This window comes from Lepisosteus platostomus, chromosome 14 (genome assembly GCF_059453375.1).
Source record: "Lepisosteus platostomus isolate fLepPlt1 chromosome 14, fLepPlt1.hap1, whole genome shotgun sequence".
Lineage (NCBI taxonomy): Eukaryota > Metazoa > Chordata > Actinopteri > Semionotiformes > Lepisosteidae > Lepisosteus > Lepisosteus platostomus.
The window spans coordinates 40,929,264-40,952,170 of record NC_142624.1 but is presented as its reverse complement, the minus strand read 5'-3'; the positions used below and the strand labels follow the sequence as shown (position 1 = coordinate 40,952,170).

Sequence of the window (22,907 nt, the reverse complement as noted above, 5' to 3'; positions counted from 1 at the left end):
CAAATGAACCCTTTTTAGTAACAAAATTGAAAAATACATTAAATTCAGGTTAAAACAGGATAATTATGCTTAGAACTATTTTAATTCCTTTCATTGGAAATTGTTCTTTGTTACATGAGTGATGTCCGAGGTTAAAGTTTAGTTTTACATAAAGATAGCTTATGGTAAACAAAATAGTTTTATCTGAGAGAAAATATCAAGCTGTTAAGATGGAAGCTGGTACACCATTAAAACTGAGAATATTTCCATTAGAAATTATTTTCCCAGCAACACAAAACCAGGAAATGTCAAATGACAGAGCTCATAGCGGTACAGTTATTGACACAGCTTTTATATCTGATCTGGTATTAACAAGACTGACCAAGTGATGGCCCAGACAAGGAGCCTTACTGCCTCTGGCAAAAGCATTTCTTCCAAGTGGACTTAGGATCACATTAAATCAAGGAGACTGTGACATTTCACAGTTCATAGCAAGGTCAAAATATTCCTACCTTTATTATGTTTAATTATTTTGGAGAACCTGTGCTTCGTTAATTTATATTATTGAAGCTTCCAAGGAAATTCTATGGTAAAATGATGTCCAATTATAAGAAAACCATTCATTATGAAGCAGCTTTGTGAATTAAATTTGACATGCCACATAAAAATTCATAAAGGTGTAACTGCTTTTGGAGGTTCATAATGAACATTGTAATGGATTTCAGACAGACTAACACAATGCTTTGAACCATCTTATTAATGTCACTCGGGTCTGTCCATGAGAAAGAGCTTGCGCCAAAGGAAGTGCTTAATTAGTATCAGTTATAATTTCTCCTCTATGACCAGACATCTTTGTGTTTAAAGAAAACAAGACATATTTTCCTCCATCAGCCATTGGATAATTCCCAGCTGATCTCATTACTCTACTTGATTGTGACTAAGAAACAGTTGAAATGAAGTTTTCAAAAGCTGAAATCTTGGATTGTTAATGTTTGCAAGTGCAGTACATTCAAACATGGATTCATTAACACAGCAGGTGTAAGACTAGTAATTTAATTACTGATTAGGCATCACATATCTAAATCAAAAGATGCTTTTGAGTAAACAAAGATATCCGTCTGAATGTCAACAACAATTGAACTGGATAATGGTTGATAAAAATACAATATTTTTCTTCTGTAAGGTCTTTTCATATTTTAAGAACGCTGAAAAAAAGAAATATCTTGGTAGTTTATTTTTTCTCATTATCGGCGGCAGCATTTCTCCCACAAGGCATCTGTGTAAATGGAGGTCTGTGTGTCTGTTTCCAAGAAGATCCCAAATGCTTGTATCCCTCAGGCTGGTCAGGAGGACACAGCCAGGAAGGTAATTATTTTCAGCTTTTTAGGATCCTACCAAAGGGACATTTATTGAAACACATTTAATGCACATGTATATGTGATTCCTCACAGCTCTTTCTCTGTTCTAGCCAAACACTTGCCTATTTGTTTTTCTGTGAATCAGCAATTTGTAATCCTGATGAACTGAGAAAGAGGGGCTCAATATTGAACTAAGATTTTGGTTTGGTGTTTCTTTAGACATTTCTTCCTAGCCAATGATTTATAGTATATCATACAAAATAGCCAAAAAATAGAAATGACCTTGAATTGGTTAACAATGGTAGCCAGAGACAAGTTGTTTCTTTTTCCTCTTTATTTGATTAATTGCTATCATCCCTGTGTACAGTATATTGTACATGAACTGTATGTACACACAAGTATAAGATACAGTTAGCCAACTGCACTGAAGGAAACGGGCACACACAAGTTCCTTTCATATGTGTGCTAAATTCCATGTTTTACATGATGCATAGTTACACAAAACATGCTTAAATAGACTACCTTTGCAAACACTGTGAGCTTGTGTGAGAATCATTCATTGGCTGTCCCTCATGGTTGAGGATCACCCAAAGGTGATTAATGAGGACAATAAGAGAAACACACTGCTTTTTACTTGAAATGAAGTAATCTAAGTATAATTAAAATAAAGTTAGAAATTGAGAAATCATTAGTGGAGGCTCAGAGTAAATACTGTAGTTTATTCATAACATCTGTACATGTGTTATGTCTGAGACTTTTGCACCACAATGTGACAGAAATTGTATACATGTTTATATACACACAATTATAAGGAAATAACATTAGGAAGAAATGAAGAAAAAGAAATAAATCTAAAATCACTTTATTCATACTTGAGAAATGAAACAGCTTTGCTCGATCTTCTATTCACAGGAGACCTATGCAAATCCCTTTTTCATTCTTGGATATTTTTATTGGAACTGTGTGACAGCAGGTCATATGATTAAGTCTTACCTGGTGCTTCATTACATTTCAAGCAACTCGCTCCAAATTTCTAGGCTTTCGATTTGAATAATGTGTCTTCATTAATGATAAGATACTGACACCATAATCCACTTGCTTGAAGCAAAATGTGTTTATTTATTCAGTGAAACATGCTAGTTAGATAGAAATTAAATTACAGCTCAGTCTTTTCAAGGGCATACTTTTTCATACATATATCTTCATGTGGTACTCCTTTTCACTAAGTCTGCTATCCATGGGTGTCCTTACTCTGAACAGTATAAACAGTACAATGTGTACAGTAACCTGCAGTTAATATCCAGAGAACAAAGATCCCAGCCTAACTCATGGACATACTTTCCCATCAGAAATAGTTTAGGGTTTAAACTGGTGATGGAAAACTTTAGGTTTGTAGGATGCATGCAGCCCTCAGAGAAAACAAGATATAGGGCTTGTAGAAATGGTCACCTGTTTGATTTTTTAAATTATTATGTTTTTAATTAATCTCTGTTAGAAAACGTTGGTAACAGCCAGCAGCCATATCACCCTGCAACTCACAACTGGCAACCCACTGAAGCTAAGCAGGTGTGAGCCTGGTCAGTACCTGGATAGAAGACCTCCTGGGAAAAACTAAGGTTGCGGCTAGAAGAGGTGTTAGTGGGGCCAGCAGGGGGCGCTCACCCTGCGGTCCATGTGGGTCCTAATGCTCCAGTGTAGTGACGAGGACACTATACTGTAAATAAGTGCCGTCCTGCAGATGAGATGTAAAACCAAGGTCCTGACTCTCTGTGGTGTTTTCTCAAAAAGAGTAGGGGTGTAACCCCGGCATCCTGGCCAAATTTCCCATTGGCCCTTACCAATCATGGGCTCCTAATAATCCCCCTCTATGAATTGGCTACATTACTTTGTTCTCCTCCCCCCCCTTTCCCACTCCGACGGCAGGCGGAGCGACGTGCCGGTTGGAGTATTTCTCGGTCACAGTTAATGGCAACGTCAGCTCAAAGATTTGGTTCAAACCACCAAATGGAGACGGGTGTGCCGACCAGCGGACCCTGCTGATGCGGGATTAACGCTAGGAAAGAGAGAGAGAGAAAACGTTGGTAACAGAACCTCCTACAGCAAGAGTCCTCATCCTTACAGAAGGGGAGTGCCAAGAGTGCTCTTGTTCTTACACATCCATGTGCCATTGATCCTTTTGTCAATAATTATATTTACATCAATAAATAATAAAATAGCTATAAATAAAACTTATATAAATAAGTAAAGATATCTAAAATTGATAAATGGATGTGCACCTCTCACCATTTAGTGTTATTCCTGACACTGCAAGCAGGCCTGAGTGTGCAGTTGATAACTGGCTAAGGGAGGGAACTGCCTTCATGTGAGAAACCCAAACTGTGATCTCTTAAACATCAGCGGTTCAAAACCTCTGACAATCAAAACATTCTCTCAAAAAATAGGCATTTAAATGAGGAAGTGAGAGTTGTGGAAAAATTCACATATCACCCTCAACAAAATGCAAGAAGTTTGATATCTCCAGGTGGTTTTGTTAAGATGCTATTGAAGTTCCAAAAAATTAAAATTGAGCAAATTTTGCACTTAGAATTGGAGCTCTTAGAGCCTGTGGTGCATTTCAAAATCCTTAATGCCCATCCACTGAAACACTGAGAAATCCATGTCGCTGGTTCCAAAACCTCGGGCCAAAACAATGGAAATCCTGAAATCTGACAAAATGAGACCCATTTTTCATTATGCAGTTCAGAGTAGTTTTGACCTTTTCCTGACAAAAAGCCTGCCAAAACCTTCCTGTGGCTTTACAATGTTTGACTTTACTGTTTAGTTTGAAAAATGTACTCAGCAGCACAGACTGCAAGCTTTACTGTGACAACAATAGGCTAACCCTATTACATAAACAATTTTCTTTCTCTGCCAAAGAGCTTTCATTGGGTAAAATGTTGTACAGAATTACAGAACAGTCAAGCACAGTTTTTAATGTTTTTTAACTTAATTTCTTAGTGGCATATTAGACTGTTATTGCACATGCAGTTAAAAATCCCTTTGTGCGTCGAATATGACCAGTCTGCTGTAGGTTGCCAACTCTCTCCTACAGTGTGTGGTGCTCAACAGAAGACAGTAAATGTGCAAAACCATGAATCAGTGAAAATTCCCATATTGCATATCTGCGCTGCTTGTAATAAAGGCTGCATTGTTTTTTTTTAAATAATTTGTAATATAATACTGGGGTTGTCAAACCACTCTGATATGCCAAGACCTTTTCTTGGGTGATATTAACAGGTCTAATCTGAAGTTAGTAAATTCCTTGTCGAAGTGTTTTATCATTGGAAGGAAAAAAACGCAGACCTTTTGATGCTTGGAACTTGAAATAAACTTCAACATGAAATTTCAACATCTTGAAATTAATTTGCAAAAAGCATTGTGGTTTTGTTTTGTGCAGCCAGGTTTCAAGTATATCATTTAAGTTTATACTTAAATATATAAGTATACTTATGTATACATACAGTACACTGTATATATTTTAAGCGTATACCGCAAAGAAGACACCACAGCTCTGTACTGATATTTTGTGTATTAATCTTTAAAATGCTGACTGCAGTGATTGTTGTCCACTTGCCATGTGTATGTGTTCTGAATACATTAAACACAGAAAGAATGGCATTTATATGCTATAGTCAACACTGTATTAAGTACTGTTAAGTACTTTTTGGTCACTAGACGGTGCATCTGATTTAAAAAAAAATTTTGCTATCTTCTGGATATACGTGTTGCTGATTTGAATCTATGGTAAGCTCTAAGAAGAAAAGAAAGGAGCTTCAACAGTATTTCAGATATTGAAATTATAGGAAGAACTCTCCAGACAACAAACTGGTGATGAGGATGACTTACCTCATGCTGGACTCTCCTGCTTCTGTCCTGGAATGCCACTGTGCATCACAAGTAGCTTTTAAAAGCTTCCAAAGTGGTCTTTTGATAATAACTTTCTGTGAGTTATAGTAAGCAGTAGCTTTCCAGCGGAAAGGAAGAGATGGCTAATACATTGTAAATGCATGACTCTGGTTTAGGAGACCAAATGGTCTAAAGTGTGTTACCACTCCAGAAGACACCAACTGTATAATAGGTCTGTGCTTGACTTAGAGATTTTCCTCTCTTCAAAGTAAACGTAGTATGGTCACCAAATGTTTTTGCTCTTGACAAGTACTGTAGTAGCTCAACATAAGGGGTCTACCATTATGTTGCTATGTTAGGCAAGCTAGCAGTGTACTGTGGGAATTGACATATCCTGCACTTTGAGAATGATGACTCATGAGATATGGTTTTGACCATTCTGCAAGGCATTCTGCAGAATGTACCCAGCTTTAATTAAATGTAATCCATAAAATACTTGCAAGTTTATTATCACCTGCAAGCCGTTCAAATATTCCCTGGTATTAAGACTGCAGGCTGGTCTGCTGATGGCAAAGCACAGAGGTAAAATATTTAGCCCTTCACTATCTAACCTATTTTTGCAGTCTAGCAACTACGCAGTCTCTCCCTGTAGGAACCTAGACAGAGACCCAGCCCTGTCCATCTGACTGCTGTTATATCCTAACTGCTGATCCTGTGGAATGTTCCTTCACGCAAAGGGACAGTCAAATAAACCCCTCTTCTGCCTGTGGAATTTCATCCACAGGAGGCAAATCAGTCAATTAAAGCAGGTGTGTCCAATTGAATCTATCAGGAAGAGGCTTCAACCAAGCCTCAGTTTACACCATCCTACTTTCATTAGGCGGACATACCATACTGTAAGTAGTCAAAGAGTCTTGTTTTATCAATAGCAGTGACAATGCTTTCTTTACCAAGTTTGTCCGTTAGACCTTACTAAACTTTTAATATGTAATTGACAAGCATGTCATATTCAAAATTCATGATTGTCAGATGCACTGTAACCTGTACAGAGTAAAAGGTAAAGGTAAAAGGAAAAAGAACACCTGATTATTTAATTATTGAAAAAAGGGAGTTCAGCCAAGAATGGTCCTATTGTACCTTCCAGATGTACAGGTATTCATACTCATCATGAAATTGAAAAAAAAAACACATTGAATGAGTTACAGGTTGGAGAATATGCCTTGGTTAAAACTATGTTCAAATGTATTACTGTAATCATTATAGTGTTATGCAGAACAAAGTCATCACTGTCATAAATGAATAAAAAAAAACACAAAGTCCACATTTATTAATTTCTAGTTATTTCTAGCTATTTAAATTAAAAGCAATTCAACAAAAACAAATCTACATTAACATTCAGCTGTTTAGAAGTGCAATTGAAACCTCCACAACCACACAGAGGCCTCTGAAGATTTCCTGTTTCCCTAGGCAACAAAAGTTAGTAGCACAGAAGTCATTCATCTTGATCAGAAGGCTGTTTGAAGACTGTAGGCAAATGGTCATTGTTTACATGTTGGGGACTGGCTACATATACAGTACAGTATGCCTACTAGTTTCTACTGTAGTTTTACTTAAGGTTATTGAAGCTTTTATTAAGATATTCAGAAATGTAAAACAACCCCGCCAGGAAGAGCACAACTATATCTTAAGACCACAGGCTGTGAGACAAGTGGTTTGGGAGACTTTGATCCAATTGAACATTTTTGGTTGAAACTCAAGAAGGCAGCTCACAAATGGAAATCAAAGGACCTGAAGAAAGAGCAGTGCCTCCTGGAGGAATAATTAGAGATTCCTCCTGTGTCAGAACCTTACAGTGCACTACAGGAGGAGTCTTTGTCAATCAGTTTAAATTGTTGTATAGCATCCTTCACAATAAGTTGTCGCAGAGTGTCATGTCAGTGTAATTCATGCCAGAAGAAGATTTACAAAATATTATGAGTACAGTAAATGTGTGAATAAATGCGACCCTCATGCTTTCTGGAATCAGCAGGAAACATTATCCAATTTGTAAATCTTTGTGTAAAGATATTTTTTTATTCCTATTTCATCTGGTATATTTATAAATCTTGAGGGCATAGTATATTTTTCGTTTTTATATCGGTGCTATGAAGAAGTGTATAAGACTAATAAAAGATGAAGTGTCTCAGATAACCATGGGAAAACCTGAGGACAATGAAAGGAAAATGACTGTTGTCTTAATTTAATATTTCATTACATTGTTCATCAAGGAAAAAAACCCAACAACATACTCATTCTAAGTTCCATAATAAATAAAATCAGTGTAGAAGAGGTGGAAATATAGAAAATAAATTTGCAGGGCCTGAGGGTTGTCTACCGGTTGTACAAAGACTAGAACTAATCTGGAGGATCATTTGAAGAGCAATGGGATTCTCAGGTATTGTAAAATTAAACAATGAATAAATAAAATGGTCAGCACAGAGTAAAAGGCAACTATTCATGGAAAAGACTGTTGACATATAATTTGCATCTTCTATTCTGAGGGGACAATAAAAATAGTTTTAGGATTTACAGTATAGCAAAAAGGATATAATTTAAATAAAAGTACATGATGTTAAAGTAATAGAATATACCAGTAACACCATATTTAGAATCTTGTGTGCAATTTTGATCACCACACTACAAAATAAACATTGCTCCATGGGAATCAGTCAAGTAACCACATACAGTACAGGCTAAAAGTAATGTCCTAAACTGACATTAGTTCTACTAGAAATAGATCATTTTAGCCTTGAACAGAGAATGCTATGAGGGTTTCTGACCCAAACAGCCAAAACTCTTTAAAAGCATTACTACTTTACTTAAAGTGTTGTGTCTGGAACACATGTTGTTGAAGACGGTAGACTGCATTAATGCTTGTAATGTAGTATGTTTAATGTAGCAAGCCATTCTCATACTATTATTTTACTTTTATCCCTGTTTCTGTCTGCTAACTCTGCACTGCATCCACCTTTCTGAAAATTTTGTCAGCTACTATAATACCAATGGAAGTGTGCCAATTACTACTGCTTTCGGGAAATGCATAAGATCAATTATTTTGCAAATGCTGAAATGCCAAGAGGCTTTGACAGTTTAAGATGAGTTTTGGTAACAGACCACGTCCAACAGTGGCCCCGGGTAGTGTTTTCACTGATATATAAGGCTTTGAAAATCAAAACTTTGTTATGGAAATAAGTCAACTTTCTGATGACTTATCTTTTGAGTCTTGCACGTCCTGCCCCTTGAGCAGGGCAGAAGAGAAGAAAAATAGTGCTGCTTAAAAGGATCCTACTGCAGAAGTACAGAACTTCTTTTTGTTCTGTACTTAATTTCAGATACAAAATTGTTCCCCCCAAAACACCCTGGTTTCTTTCAATAAATGGCTTAGATCATTTAGCTACTAGCAACTAATGAGCTAGATGGGCCAGAAAGCTGCCTCTCATTTGTAGCCTGCCTCCTGTTCTTGGGTACATGTAAGTACAATGATCTAATACAGTTCTGCCTTAGAGAATGGCATCAGCACAATCAAAAAAATCAAAAGAAATGCAGATACTAAATGTTTATAGATTTTGTATCTATACAAATCTATATATATATATTAAATCTCTCAAAATCTAACTTAAAAACACTAGTTTGGTTATGAGTGAACTAACTTCTGTACCAAGCTATTTTCTTTGATGTACGTTCTATCTGACTAACTAGAGTATGTATGAGTCACTTTATATGTGCATGTTATTTCCATTATTATCAGCAAATGACATTTCATTTATATAGCATATTTTATTTGCACACATGTATTTTGTTTTCTTTAAAAAATTACACAGACATACTGGAGCCTGTATTCCCATAACTGAGACATTTCTGGCTTCTTTGTCTCATGCATATTTTTATTACAACATGGAGACTTTCATAATTTAGTACACACATTACCATAAGGTAATGTTTGAAGAGTGTTTTAAACAGTGATTTCCAGATCTTTCCTGTGATTTTGGAAAGAATGCTTTAAAAAAATAAGCATGTTGAATTGCTGTTTTATTACGTGATACATTGTACAAGGTGTTTCCAATTTAATGTAAGTTTAACAGACCTTTTGGTCAAACACATGTTAAATGACTCACATTCTTAAACAAGAAAACAAGAGAGTGTGTGGTAGATGGACTTTTAAATACTGGCATAAACATTCTTCCCTGAAACAATCTAATCCCAAAATTCCCACACCTGTCAGAGTCAGAATTGCTTCCAACGCTACTGGGGTGTGAGGCAGGAAAACCAAATAGAGCTGCAGTCTAGTATGTGATCTACTGTCTCAAAAAGTAACCCTCTACTAATAATTTTTTTTTAAATGTCTGCTTATTACTGTATATGTAATAAATCTGTCATGACAATAAAGCTCATTGAATTTCAACTTGATTAATGTGAACTTTTACAAAAAATTATCTTTATTTCCCTCCCCTTCAGAAGTGCAACAGGCTGGGCATTTCATAGTACTGGGAATCAGTTGTTCAGCAATCCCTTGTGGTAGAGAATAACTTTCTTCAGGATCATCTTATCGTTGCGTCTGGAGCTGGCTGATGGGGGCCAGTTTGCGGCAGAGTCAGTAGCTGTGCAGATGTGTTCCCCAGTTAAATGGAATTCCGGAATCTTGGGTTTTAATCATCATTGATTAACTACAAACTGCATCTGTCATCCCTGCTCTTTAATTTCCCATTATCTTTGTGTGGTTCCAAGTCCTTGAGGACATCCAGGCCAAGTCTTTCATGAGTTGGTGTCAATGGTGCATTTTATCTACTTTTCTCTTGATTTTATGTCAAGGGACTAAGGCTTGACTTGGTCTGGCTTATCGTGAAAGCCAATGCTCGCTGTGCTTCTGAGAGCACTCTATGAGCTTATTGGAGTTTGGACATCCCTGTTTGTGGGCTCTGCTCTGCGATGGACTGACATCCTGTCCAGAGTATTGTATACATATATACATGTATATATTGCATACACCATGGACACATCACAGCTAAAATTGAGTTTTATTCAATTTAAAAAATGTAACCTCAATTTTGTGGTTTTTGTGTTTTTGTGAATTTTTGTGATTTTTGTGATTCTTGTAATTTTTGTGAGCTCGCAGAAAAAGACATTTCATTGCCAGCAACTACTGCTACACGCCGTATTGTTGTGCATTTGATAAATAAACTTTGATTTGATTGGTCCAGCCTTGCAATCTGTATCTCCACAATAGGCTCTGGGTGGCTGCGACACTTACAAGGTATAAGTGACCTTCTGATAATGGAACAATACAGTGTTTTCCTTTAATTGTTGTTCACTGTCTACACTGAAGCAGAGAAGTGTACAGCAATATGATTAAAATCAATTTCATGCCTCCTTCTCCAGTGTTCAGCAGTTGACCCCACATCTCCCTCTTACTGTTTCTGCCTCTCTTCTAATTGCACTCCTGCTCTCCAGCCTCTTGAGTTATCCGGCATCCAGCTGTGTGCCAAACACACTAACTACCCATCTGAGCTCATCAGAGGCAGATCACGCAAACGGTGCTAATGAACATGTCCTTAAATCTCACCTGGACTTTGAACCTTGCATTCATTTATACCAATTAGTTTTTTGTGAGCCAACTGTAATACTTCAGTGTGAGTTGTGTACAATGGAATCTTTTTTCAGTGAAACATACTGTACTGTACCTCTATGAACCAAAATGATCCTATGCAAACACAAAGGTATTAAGTCCATAATAACCCAGTTGTCTTCATGAAGGAAAAAAAAAGGTCTTTGTTTCAGAAAATACCAAGTTCACCATATCTAAGCTGTAAAAGATGATGGTAATGATATTTTTATATCCTCAACAGAATGTATGGAACTTTTAAAACAAAAAAAAATATTTTTTAATCCAAACAAATGCAGTTTTCTTATCTTGACACACGGTTCATGGTAGACAATATCAAAGAAAACCATTACAAGAACAAGAACAAGAATCACACAGTCTCAACCTCCAAGAACTCTGCCCTCCCCCCCACCTCAAAAATATAATACCTTAAAGCTTTTTATTATAATACCTCATAATACCTTAAAGGTTTTTATTGTCCTTTAAGCCTTTAAAGTTTTAGGGTTATGCAAGAACTATGTGGAGTTCTTATCTAGTGACCCTTTTCACTTGGGCAGTGCAGACTGTGGCCCTCTATTCCATTAGAGTATCATAGCATCTGCTTAAAGCATCAGGAATATGCAAGAGGGATACAGTATCTGCCAGTCTTTCCCAGGTCTTCTGTGCAAAGGAAGCAGCGCTGCAGGGAAACAGGTAGCAGGCTTTTGCTATGGTGCTAGTGGAATAACAATTTCCAATGCAATGGGATAGCGTTTAGAAACAAACATTCTTTATTTGGAAAGAAAAAAACAAAAAATCCTAAAATGCTAAAACGATACGCATATACATACAGTATATAAAATGTTTATTATATACAAAATCACAGTCTGCAGTACAAAAGTATTGAACCATTGTACGACTATAATTTAAGTCAGAGTCCCATTTTGAAAACCAAACAGCAGAGAAATGTCAGCCTTAATTCTTAAGGCTGGATAGTACAGTGTGTCTACAGTACGTACAGAAAGCTAACGCATTGTATTTTCCAATGACATTAATACGAACAGCTGTGAGACTAATCCTGCTTTATTACATCAGAGGTGTTTTTGAAGTAAATCAGTAATGAATGTAAATTGAAAGTGAATTTTGTACCCTGTTTGTTTACATTAAGATACACTTCAACTGGTGAATTACAGTATATTAAAGGGTTCTGCTTGGCTGATTTTACTAATCATATAAACTTATTAAGGTCTGGTGAACTGAGGCTCTAAACTCTAAACAAAGCACATCTGTGTACCTAGTTTCCAAAGAAACATCAAAACGAAATAGTTATTTGGCAACAAGACCATGATTGTTTTGAGATTTTGCCATTATGCAGCATGGAAACTTGATCACTGTTTTAAATGTGTCTTAAAGTTCAGTAAAAAAACATGTAATTTATAGGAAAAAAACTGGAGCCACAGATGCTCTTTGGAATTGATTTCTGCAAGTATTGTAAAACATTACCAATACAAAAAGAGCAATCTGGGTTTTGTAGTGAATGCTTATTGCAAAGATTATCAGTCTGAGTTATAAAAAAACTATTTACTTCTGTCAGGGTCAATTTTCAAACAATATACTACAAAATCATCCATTGGAATTACTCTTGGTATAAACTGGTCCTTGAAAACTCCACAATACTACAAAATGTTTTTTCGTAGTTGAAGTTATTGTTGTGGTCACCAAACTAAGCTTTAAACCATCACATCTGGGAATAGGTTTAAAATGAATACACCTTTATTATTTTAAAGTTTAAGTTTAAATAAACAGAAAATTCTAAACTTATTTTAAGAATTGTGAACACCATGATTAATTTACATGCTTAAATGTATTCTGGACTAGTGGGAAGTCCTCCCTGGTGTAATCTGCTATACACTTTAGAGTTAACAACACAGGCAGTGACGGTTCTAATACTGTAATCAGAGAAGGTTAACAAAGAGTACAGTGCTTCAATTTGGAAAATACATGTGGAATCTTTACCTTAAAAGAGTCAGAGTCTGTTGAGTAAACCATTGTTCCCATAGTACCTTTTCTACAAACGCTTATGTTTATGTGGCTAAACATTTCCGGTCTCTTTGATATGTTAATGACTCATGTTTTACCACACTCATTACTTCAAGTGCCCAGATGTGTTCTAGCAGAAGTGTTGAATGGCGTTCTGAAATTCATCAGCAATTCAAGCCTCAGAAGAAATGGAAGAATCTTGTACAGCTTGGCACCAAAGGGCATGAAAAATGATCTGACTCTGCCATGTTTTAATAACACCAGCCCACTGATAATAAGGAGATTGTGTAACATGAACACACAACTTAACAAAGATATAGTATGGACAATTGCACTTCTAGTGATATATATATATAATTTTATACCCTTTATGTATAAAATATAATCATTTAAAATTATATTACAATACATGTCAAGTCCACATGACAAAGTCCATACATTATACAACTGCTCATAATAAAAATGTCCAAACTCTGCTGAATCCCTCACTGGAAACCACTGCTGCTCCTGTTGATTTTCTCCTTATACCACTGGCGAAAAGGCAGACGGCAGATGCTGTAGGGCTGGAAGCCAGTGTCTTCAGTGCACAGTTTACATTCAGTGTATCAGCCTCTTCCTATTGGAAGCTGCAATGAAGGTGCAATTTTATCTTAAGAGCTCTTCATCACTGTAGCCAAGACTGAACACTGCAGCACCCAATCAGTGAGCTCTACACTTCTTCCACAAAACAGGACCTGATGAATAACTGGCATTCTCTGTATTTAATAATTAATTATATATTTCATATAAAATGTATTTTAATTTTAGAATTAACATATACAGTAATTATAAGTCCTTTATTAAGTTTTTATGTTGTCATTGGCAATCATTTTTTTCCCAGAATTATACAGTCACATTTTCACCATCCTGCTGAATACAGGCCACACCTTGTTCCTGCTTCCTGCTGTTCACAGAGGCCCGACATGCTATTAGGCACTGTTGGGTGCTCCAAGTATTCAGCCAAGCTGCTGTTCTGTACAGTACATGCAGCAGTATTAGAATTTGTTATTTAATCACATGGAGGTTTTTTGCTGACTTACCTTCCTGCCACAGGATGTCCCAGCATATCCTCTCCTGCAGGCACAGACATTGGGCCTGATGCAGCGGCTCCCATACAAGCACTTCTGCTCACAGACAGCTGTGCATAGAAAGCAAAAGCACGAACACGAAGACAAGACACATGGCTCATCACTGTGACAGAAACACATTACACATCTTACTGTTGCTCTAATTCCACTTCAGGAACAGGGGGATTTCAACAAGGCTTGGAGTAGTCTCTATTGCACCGTATTTGAAGTGCTATGGCTGCTACAGTTAAAATTATCATCGCTTTGGGAGCTCCTATTACAGTCATTTACTAAATGAATTTGGTAGTGTAGAATGCATTCTTTCAGTTAATGAAAAATGACTTTATTGTACTCAGGGATTGAACTAAGGCTATTCCTGTTTAAATGTTTTTTAGTTGTTTTTAATTATAATTTTATGAGGGCAAATAGTTTAGGATTTTCTGCTGTAAGCTTAACAGACTTAAAATAAATTACTGTAATAAGCAGCAACAAGCCTTACAAAATAAAACATAAATCATTTTTATTGCCACTCCCAATTTTCAGTGAAGAACAGGAACTGTTTTTAAGTGAACAAAAATATTTGTATAGGAAAGAGTGTTTTTTTATCACCCAGATTGTGTAAATGTTATGTGATGATATTCAGTGATATTGACAAAAATCTCCTATCAGGCTTAAACAACTGGGGATCTTCACAAAATATCACTTGTTGCAGAATTGTCCTGGACAGGATATGTATTTGCATACAGTCTCTCAGTTCAACATTAGTTTCAGTTGCAGGCTGGACAGTAGTGGACACAGACGTGATTATTTTTGCTGTCTAGTTGCTAAAGCAAGAGCATTCCAAATTGCTGGTGAGTTTTTTTAAGTTGAGACGTCACTGGTGGTGACTAGTCATGTCATCATCAGGTAGCCTGTCTGTCCCCACTTATAACACATGACCTCCTGCTCGGGTTGAAGTCCAGATATACATGGGCACTTCATCACTGGAGATGCCAAAATAATTTATGATGCCCTGTTTCACAAACATGCCCATCTGAACTGTAAGTCTCCTATCTCCTCAGCACTCCTAAGAAGCTGACTAAATGGGGTTAAAAGGTCCCCAAGTGATTTTCCATTCAAGGCAAGAGAAACATTATTATACTTTTTCTGAAGGCTTAATTCGAAGCATAATAATTACAGCCTTGCTGCTATACTACATTATTGTGGTTTTCAATTCACAGAAACTATCGTGTTATGAATTGATGGTTCCTTAACATGATTTCTTAAATGGCATGTTTCCCAATTAATAAACTGAATCTACATTTTGCGTGGGTAATTCAAGGAATTTGTAACTTGTCATGCTTGAATGCTGTCCTTCATCACCAGTTTGCATTTGAAGATGTGTTGGTTGCAGTACATACTGTACAATGTATCAACAGAAGAAATTAACTGGGTGATATGCTTATATAAATTCCATATTTGCCTTGCAGTTTCTTTTTAGGACCACATACTATACCCTCTGTATTAGTCAGAAGACCACACTGATGCAACATTGCTACACAAATATTCATTATGAATGAGAATAATTGCATATTGGATAACGTTATGGAATCAAAAGTTCACTGCAATAACTGGGTCAGGAAATCTAAAAACTGTAACAAATAATTCAATTGTCAGCTTTAACAACCGGCTTATCAGCAGGTTACTACCTCCTATAAATGGGCCAAGACAGCAGTGTCTGGAGCAACTTTAGCAATGAAATTTCAGATGCGGGCTGGGCACGAGCCACGTTTGCAAGGACTGACCTAATCAGTCAGCTCTTTCATGCAAGTAGAAAACAAAAGGATGCAGTTTAGATGTTTAGAAAAACATGAGAGATAGACTGCATTTTAAAGACTAAAAAGTGAGGCTGACACTGGCATCTTCTCTAGAGATATATACAGATTCAGTTTCTAGTTGTACAGGCCCGGTACACTTGTATTATGGAGTGCTGTATTTATGTTAAACAGATACTTACGGATTTGGCACAACATTCCTTCCCATCCAGAGGTACAGTGGCAGGTATTTGGACCTATACATTCCCCTCCATTCAGACACCTTTGCAGACAGACGGCTACAAGATTAAAAAAAAAACTCAATAAGCCAGAAACTTTAATATTTAACCTGTAAAATTAAACATTCTCTTTTTCCTAAGTCTTGTGGGATTTATCCATGACATCCACCACGCTTACTGGCATCGGAGCCTGAAACATCTCGGGGCTCTACTTACGTTTATGGCATCGCTTTCCTTTCCAACCAGATGGACAATCACACACATTAGGACTGACACACCTTCCACTGTTCAGACACATCGGATCACAAATGCCTAAGAAGCACAAGAACGATTCCAGATTCTGCTTCAAGTGGAAAACGGCGAATGAATGCAAATTCAATGGATTGGGCCACAGTGCACTGATTTGGTTCAGTCACCTTTTACCATGCAATGTGTGATAAAACGTAATGGATAAGAATCCTACAAACTGTAGTATCTGTTTATAAAAGTCTTTCCATTATAAGGCACTATATTCCCCTGAATAATACAAAATAAATGTTTTAATGTCTCAGCGACTATCTCAGAATATCTGTCAGCTGTTTTTCATATCCATATGGTGCATCTTAAATCACAATATGTTCTATAGTAGCAGCACAATGAAATATTGTATCTTCTGGGCATGCACAAATATTGGCTGACTTCAGTAAACATATGGGACATAATGGATGATAATGTGTAAATTTACAGCAGAACTTACTTTTCTCACAGCGGCTTCCTGTATATCCCTCGGGACAGGAGCACACATTATTCCTCATGCAGTGGCCACCATTTTTACATGGTGGACTACATACAGCTGGAAAACAGCAGCATATGCTTACAGGGAGCTCTACAGCTATAGACCGACATACTGTATGGTTATTGAACATCTTATCAAAGAGCAATAAGCTGAGAGGATGGGAACAGTTTCTGGACATTACCTATCTACTGTAAAGTATCAGAGAGCTTACGTTTGAAAAACTGAAAAAATGGAAATGAAAAGATGTTTAGTTCTCTATTATTTTCCATGACAAATAATTTTGCAAGATCAAACATTTTAACTAAACTATGAATGACCACCTCTTTCAGGAGTTGTTCTGTGACTTCAGAATCATTATTCTATCTCACACAAAAGGATTATTGCACCTATACACCATGCATGTTAAATTAACTTTAACTGGATGCCAGACCTTAAGCCAAATTGAGCTTTTAGAATTTCCACCCCACAATGTAGTTGGCACAGCTTTCATTGACTGCTTCTTTCCCTCAACTTCATTCTCTTACCTTTGCAAAAGGCATTCCCTCTTTTTTTCCTCTCTCAGCCTCCCCCTCTTTTTTAGCCCTCCTTCTGGTTCAGGCATTTGTTATTTGCTCTTTAATCATTGTTCCTTGCTAGTACTGAAAACTCCATCCTGCTTAGTACATTAGTACTTAGTACTTTCAGACATTTGCTCCTGCATGTTTCCCTTCCATTTATTCCATGTCTATTTTCCTTTTGAGTTTACAAAGGATAACAGAATGTCCATTTTCAAAATGTTCTCCTTTCATCCTTCTGTTAAAAAATCTCTACTTATTTACTTCCTTTTCTCTCCAAAGCTCCAGAGAGAACAATTAAATGTCAGGTGTTTTATCTTTTTCACTAAACTAATTCTTTGCAGTCTGGTTTTTATCTTGTATATTACACAGAAACCACTTACAGACATTCATTCTGTTCATACTGACTTACTGACTCACTCTCCGTCATCCTAATTCTCCTCGGATCTTCATCAGCTTTGACAATGATAACCACACCACAGTTCTCTGTTCTCTCTCTGAGCTTGTGAATTCTGGTACTATTTTTGCCTGATGCCTTTTCCATCTCATTGATCTTTTTGGTAAGACTCTTTTCTCACTTCACTTCGTTTACTTTATTATAGATGTTCAGCAAGGGTCAGTACTTGTAGTTCTCTTCTCTCTGAACCACCACCTAAATTCCCTTCATGTATTTTCTTATGGCATCTATACTGATGAAACACAGATTTCCTCCTTTTCCTCTAATATATCTATGATATTTTCTCACAAATATATAACTCTGCTTCTCATCCTTCTTGTCCTGTATACAGGTACATTATCTCAAACTGAGTAATCAAATAACTCTGCTCCCTTCCGTTCTATCCCTGTACTGATCTGTTTCCTTCTCATCATCTTCATTAACTCAGCTCAAAACCTTGGCATTATCTTTGATCCTTCCCAATCCTACTCACTTTTTCAATCCCTTCTTAATCTTGCCTGTACATCTTTAAATTAATGCCCTTGCAAGTTCTTATATTATATAAGTTGTTATGAGTTATATCTCATATTTTAGAATGTTATCTTATATTAGTTTTATTGTATTACAGTTGTCAGTTGTCTACTAGTAAGTAGACTTGGTTACAGTTGATTATACATTTGTGACACTTGTTGCATAAACTGTTATTATTTCATATAAGTCACCCTGGATAAAGATGTCTGCTTAATTATTTAAAGGAACAAGTAAAGGTTTATTCCATGCTGAAAAGAAAAGAGACGCAGTGTTTCAGCTGTGGAGCCTTCTTCAGGTGTCAGGTGTCCTTTGCAGCCTATGTATGGTGTCAACGATAAACAAAGTCTGCATTTCCATTCACCATTCTGGCACTGTGATCCGTAAAATCCATGAGGACAGGAGCAGGTATTTGGGCGAATGCAGGTGCCTCCATTTAGACAGACAGGACTACAGGTGGCTGCAGAAAACACATACAGCAGCAAAAAAATATGAATATGTCATCAGAAACAGACAAATGCTTTCTGACTTCAAAGAACAAGCAGAAAAAAGCCATATCTCACCATCAAGCTGAGAAATACAGTGGTTCACATTTTGAGGTTGCTTATATTCTTATTACACCTTTTTCACATGTGTGCATTCATACAGCACATTTTACTGTGTTTTAATTAATGACTGGGCGAAGTTACCTGTCTCGCAGGATGGACCACTCCAACCTGGCCTGCACTGGCACTCATCTGGTGAAACACACATGCCTCCATTCTGACAATGCCTGTTACACACCACTGACAGGGGAAAGGACACCCATTATAATTATAATTACAGTATAATCTTTTATGAAACCAGATAAGCCCATTGAGAACCTACTCTCATTAAGGATAATGATCCAGTGCAGGGGCACAAAACACAAAAGCCATACAATGAAACACATACAGTGTTTTAGTATAAAAATTGTTAATTAACATTTCCGTTTACTCAGCTTTTAGAAAAAAACCCAGAAACATACTGGTTTCACATCTTGGACCAACGAATCCATATGGGCAGGAGCAGGTGTTCTGGGCCACACATGTGCCTCCGTGTTCACAGGGCAGACTGCACAGAGCTGAATAAAGGCCAGAAATGATCATTTCTGTTCCTATCACATGCATGATATGCAAATTCCTGATACATCATTGAAATGCATTATTAATGTATTCCTTAAGTAGATTTACAGTAAATAAGAATTGGTTGGTAAAGTTCATTATTATGTTAAAGGTCGTGTTGGGAAGTTCTTGAAAATTGAACAAAATTGTTCTGGTGTTTGGTATCTGTAACTGCTCTCATCCTGTTAATCTGGGTGAAGCACGACATGTCTTTTGACAGCTGTTTTCTGACATTGCTCAGCAAATACAATATTTGAAATAACCATAATATGTAGTGAACCCCACTCATTGCAGGGCAATGCCTTTGACTGCTGTTCTGAATACAGACACTGAGACTCTACTCTAGATGGCACTACTATTTTACAAATGTTGAGAAAAACTCCCAGAGATATAGTGTAGAATAATATGATGGGTCATCAAGTCACATGTTAGCTTTGCTTCAGTGATCTGTCATGTTATTTTCCACTCCTACACACCTGCTACAGAAACACATTCTTTCACTTTGGGGTCACTTTGTTGACAGCCCAGCTCACCTCAATATTATACTCCTTAAACTTTCAGGAAGTCTGTCTTTTACCGCTTTTTTCTTAACAGAGTAGTTTTGGTATTTTATGGGTCTGTTCCTACACATGAAGGAGCAGACTTTGTTTTGTAAAACTACAGTAGTATGTCCTTGTTGAAGTCAGTTGTATAACAATACACTTATCCACAAGTATTTGTACCAAGGAAAAGCAAATTACCAGCTTCACACGTCTCTCCATGGTATCCTTTTGGACAGTCACAGACATCTGGTGCAATACACTTTCCACCATTTTTACAGTCTGGTCTGCAGATTGCTGAAATTACACAAATAATTGGTAGACTGCAATCAGTTTGTCATGTATGCTGAGGAATAAAGACCCTGTGCGGAGTCAGAGAGAGAAAACTGAATTCCCAAGCGAATGTATTCCAAATCATGAGGCTAGAGCGAGGTCGGAGATCGGAAATGGTGGGTCAGAAATCCAGGTGGTCACAATAACGAACGAGGAGTCGGAGCAAGTCTCTAACTGGACACGTAGCTCAGGCTGAGGAAAGCTCAATAGTGAGTGAGGACAGGTTGCAGAGCGGAAGTTTAAATAGACAAGGGGAGTGAAGTTAATTAGTGAGTGATCGGGTGCTTGTGGGAATGCAGCGGTGTCTGCGTGCCTGCGTGCAGTTTGTGACACAGTTGTGGGAATTTGTTCCCATTCTTTGTTAAATCAAGTAATACAGCACATGAAGACAGTTGAGTCCTGTATATGTGATTATCAATTACTTTAGTAGCTTGGTTACATGATGAGACAAGGCAATGAATATAATATAAAGGCATGGCATACTTAATATTTAAGTATTTGTCATAAACTTGCCCTGGCTGACAAAGCATTTGTTTTTATTGGCAATGGTTTGGCATCTGTTCATAAAGAACTAGCCTTCAATAACAATGCAAACCCTTTGTTGTTACTGCAGACTCTTACCCAGATGACAGATGTGACCAGTGTACCCCGGTTTACAGCGGCATGTGTTCGGAGCAGCACACTCCATGTTCCTTCCGCAAGGGTGTCTACAAACAGCTAGTAGACACAAATGAGATATTTATTACTCAAAGCTACACCTATTTAAAAACAGGTTACTTGGCCCATTTACATTATACCTTGTATCCTAGTTACATTGAGGATAGCATTTGCAAACTTGCTTTTTGACAAAGACCTTGAAAGTATTTGGTTCAAGAAACAAGTGCTGTACCTTTACACACTCTTCCATCTCCAGTGTATCCATTAGGACATCGCCCGCACTTAAAGCCTCCATCTTGGGTGGGTTCACACTGGACTCCATTGAAGCATGGCATGTCAGCGCAGGTGAGCTTCTTTTCCACCATGAAAAGGTGGTTGCTTATCTGAGAGGTGAGGTATGTGTGCAGAGGGGTCGCTACATTAAAGGAAGAGGTGTAAGGTCTTCTAGCTGTTGTGGTCTGGGTCTTAGGCACATGATGAACAGAGGTCTTGGATATCTGCTTTCCAAAGACACTATCATCTGCAAATTCTGTTTCTGACATGGCAGAGGATGAAGATGTAAGAGCAGCGGTCAGAGCAGATGACCATTGGAGGTATGACTTTGTAGAGGACTGTGCTCTTGTTCTAGTTAATGAAATTTCAGTGTATTTTCTTAAAGTTGCTGAAGACCTGGTTCTGGCATGTTTAGCAGAATTCTGAGGCTTTGTTATCCTGACATCTCCGCTGTGCGCAGGTGTATGTTCCTGCAAGGGCTGTATTGTAATACCGACAAATCTCCAGGAGGAATCATTGTGCTGTTGACTTCTAGCTGTCACATGAAGATATTTTGTATCTTGAGAAGAACTGTTGCTTTTAGTGTTTGTCCTAAGGGTGGTGTTTGGAAAATGAGTGGGAGTTGGGAGCTGGTCATAATAATGATGAGGTTTGTCTGGAGAGTTAGTTTGTGTAACAAGTTGTTCTGGTAGAACAATTGTCTCTTTATTCTCATTCTTATATCCAGGATCCTGAGCTTGGAGATATCTTGTTGTGGCATTATTTGTCATCATTTTAGGCCTGGAAACTTTCTTTTCCACATTTCTTGAGGGTACAACAGGTAAAAGAGGTTGAGAAACTTTATTCGTGATGTAGTGTATTTGAGAATTCTTTAGCTGTGTTAGTCTTGTGGCATGATGAGGAGGAACTGCAAGAAATGTATACATTGGAGAGTTAACTAAAATATACAGTGCAAAAACAAAAACAAAATGGTAAATTCTTTCCCAAGAAAAGTTTTCACCATTTTTCAACATCACATAAAAAGGTCATTTATTAAATGGAGATATATTGATGCTAAACTAGTTTTTTGCATTTGAATAGCTTTGTAATCAGAATGTCAATGGGAGTTTTAGATTCCATTCTGAAGGAAATAAGGAGATCCTTGCATCATGTAAAAGCTTAGCAGAATGTTGCCCGTTGTCATTTCATAATCTGCTAAACATTTCTTTAGAGTTTTACTTCTAAAATTACTACTGCAGTTTTAACAATGAGAACAAAAAATCTGTAAGTCTGCCAAACAAAGTTGTTTAATCTTTGGAAATGCAGAGCTTTTTCTTAATCACGCATTCAAAGCAATTTGAGTGAAATTGCTTCAGTTCGGCATAGGCTGAGTAAACACATGGAAAAGCAATGGTTTTGAAAACAGATGCAAAGGCTATTCAATAGCCAGCTAACAGGCTGTGATTTATTTGCCATCACTGATATAAGAAAGGGTGTCTAAACCGTAGCAAACAAACACATTAAACATAAGGAATAACAGCTTTGTAAATGAAAACAAATATGTCTTCTATAATCATGTTTCTTCACAATATAGGCATTAGAATTGTATAGAAATGGCTGAAAAAAAGAGCCACGCACTTTAGCATGATTATTTTGGGCATGTTCAAACTTTGA

At 37.1% G+C, this 22,907-nt stretch overlaps 1 protein-coding gene across 2 annotated transcripts in view; it reads right to left on the bottom strand.

Moving 5' to 3' along the window:
- Nucleotides 1-11,607: 11,607 nt before the first annotated feature.
- LOC148649506 (von Willebrand factor D and EGF domain-containing protein) overlaps nucleotides 11,608-22,907 on the bottom strand; it is a 75,211-nt gene continuing 63,911 nt past the window's right edge. Inside the window, exons 22-32 of one of the 2 annotated variants that reach the window (XM_088606297.1) lie at nucleotides 21,214-22,161; nucleotides 20,946-21,041; nucleotides 20,193-20,288; nucleotides 19,317-19,412; nucleotides 19,000-19,095; nucleotides 18,675-18,770; nucleotides 16,754-16,849; nucleotides 16,234-16,329; nucleotides 15,982-16,077; nucleotides 13,959-14,056; nucleotides 11,608-13,505 (exon numbers count right to left, since the gene is read on the bottom strand). In XM_088606297.1, coding sequence (XP_088462423.1) covers nucleotides 13,485-13,505; nucleotides 13,959-14,056; nucleotides 15,982-16,077; nucleotides 16,234-16,329; nucleotides 16,754-16,849; nucleotides 18,675-18,770; nucleotides 19,000-19,095; nucleotides 19,317-19,412; nucleotides 20,193-20,288; nucleotides 20,946-21,041; nucleotides 21,214-22,161 — 1,835 coding nt within the window. In that variant the 3' untranslated portion in view covers nucleotides 11,608-13,484. The remainder of the gene's footprint in view (nucleotides 13,506-13,958; nucleotides 14,057-15,981; nucleotides 16,078-16,233; nucleotides 16,330-16,753; nucleotides 16,850-18,674; nucleotides 18,771-18,999; nucleotides 19,096-19,316; nucleotides 19,413-20,192; nucleotides 20,289-20,945; nucleotides 21,042-21,213; nucleotides 22,162-22,907) is intronic. The other variant, XM_088606298.1, reaches the window with a different exon arrangement.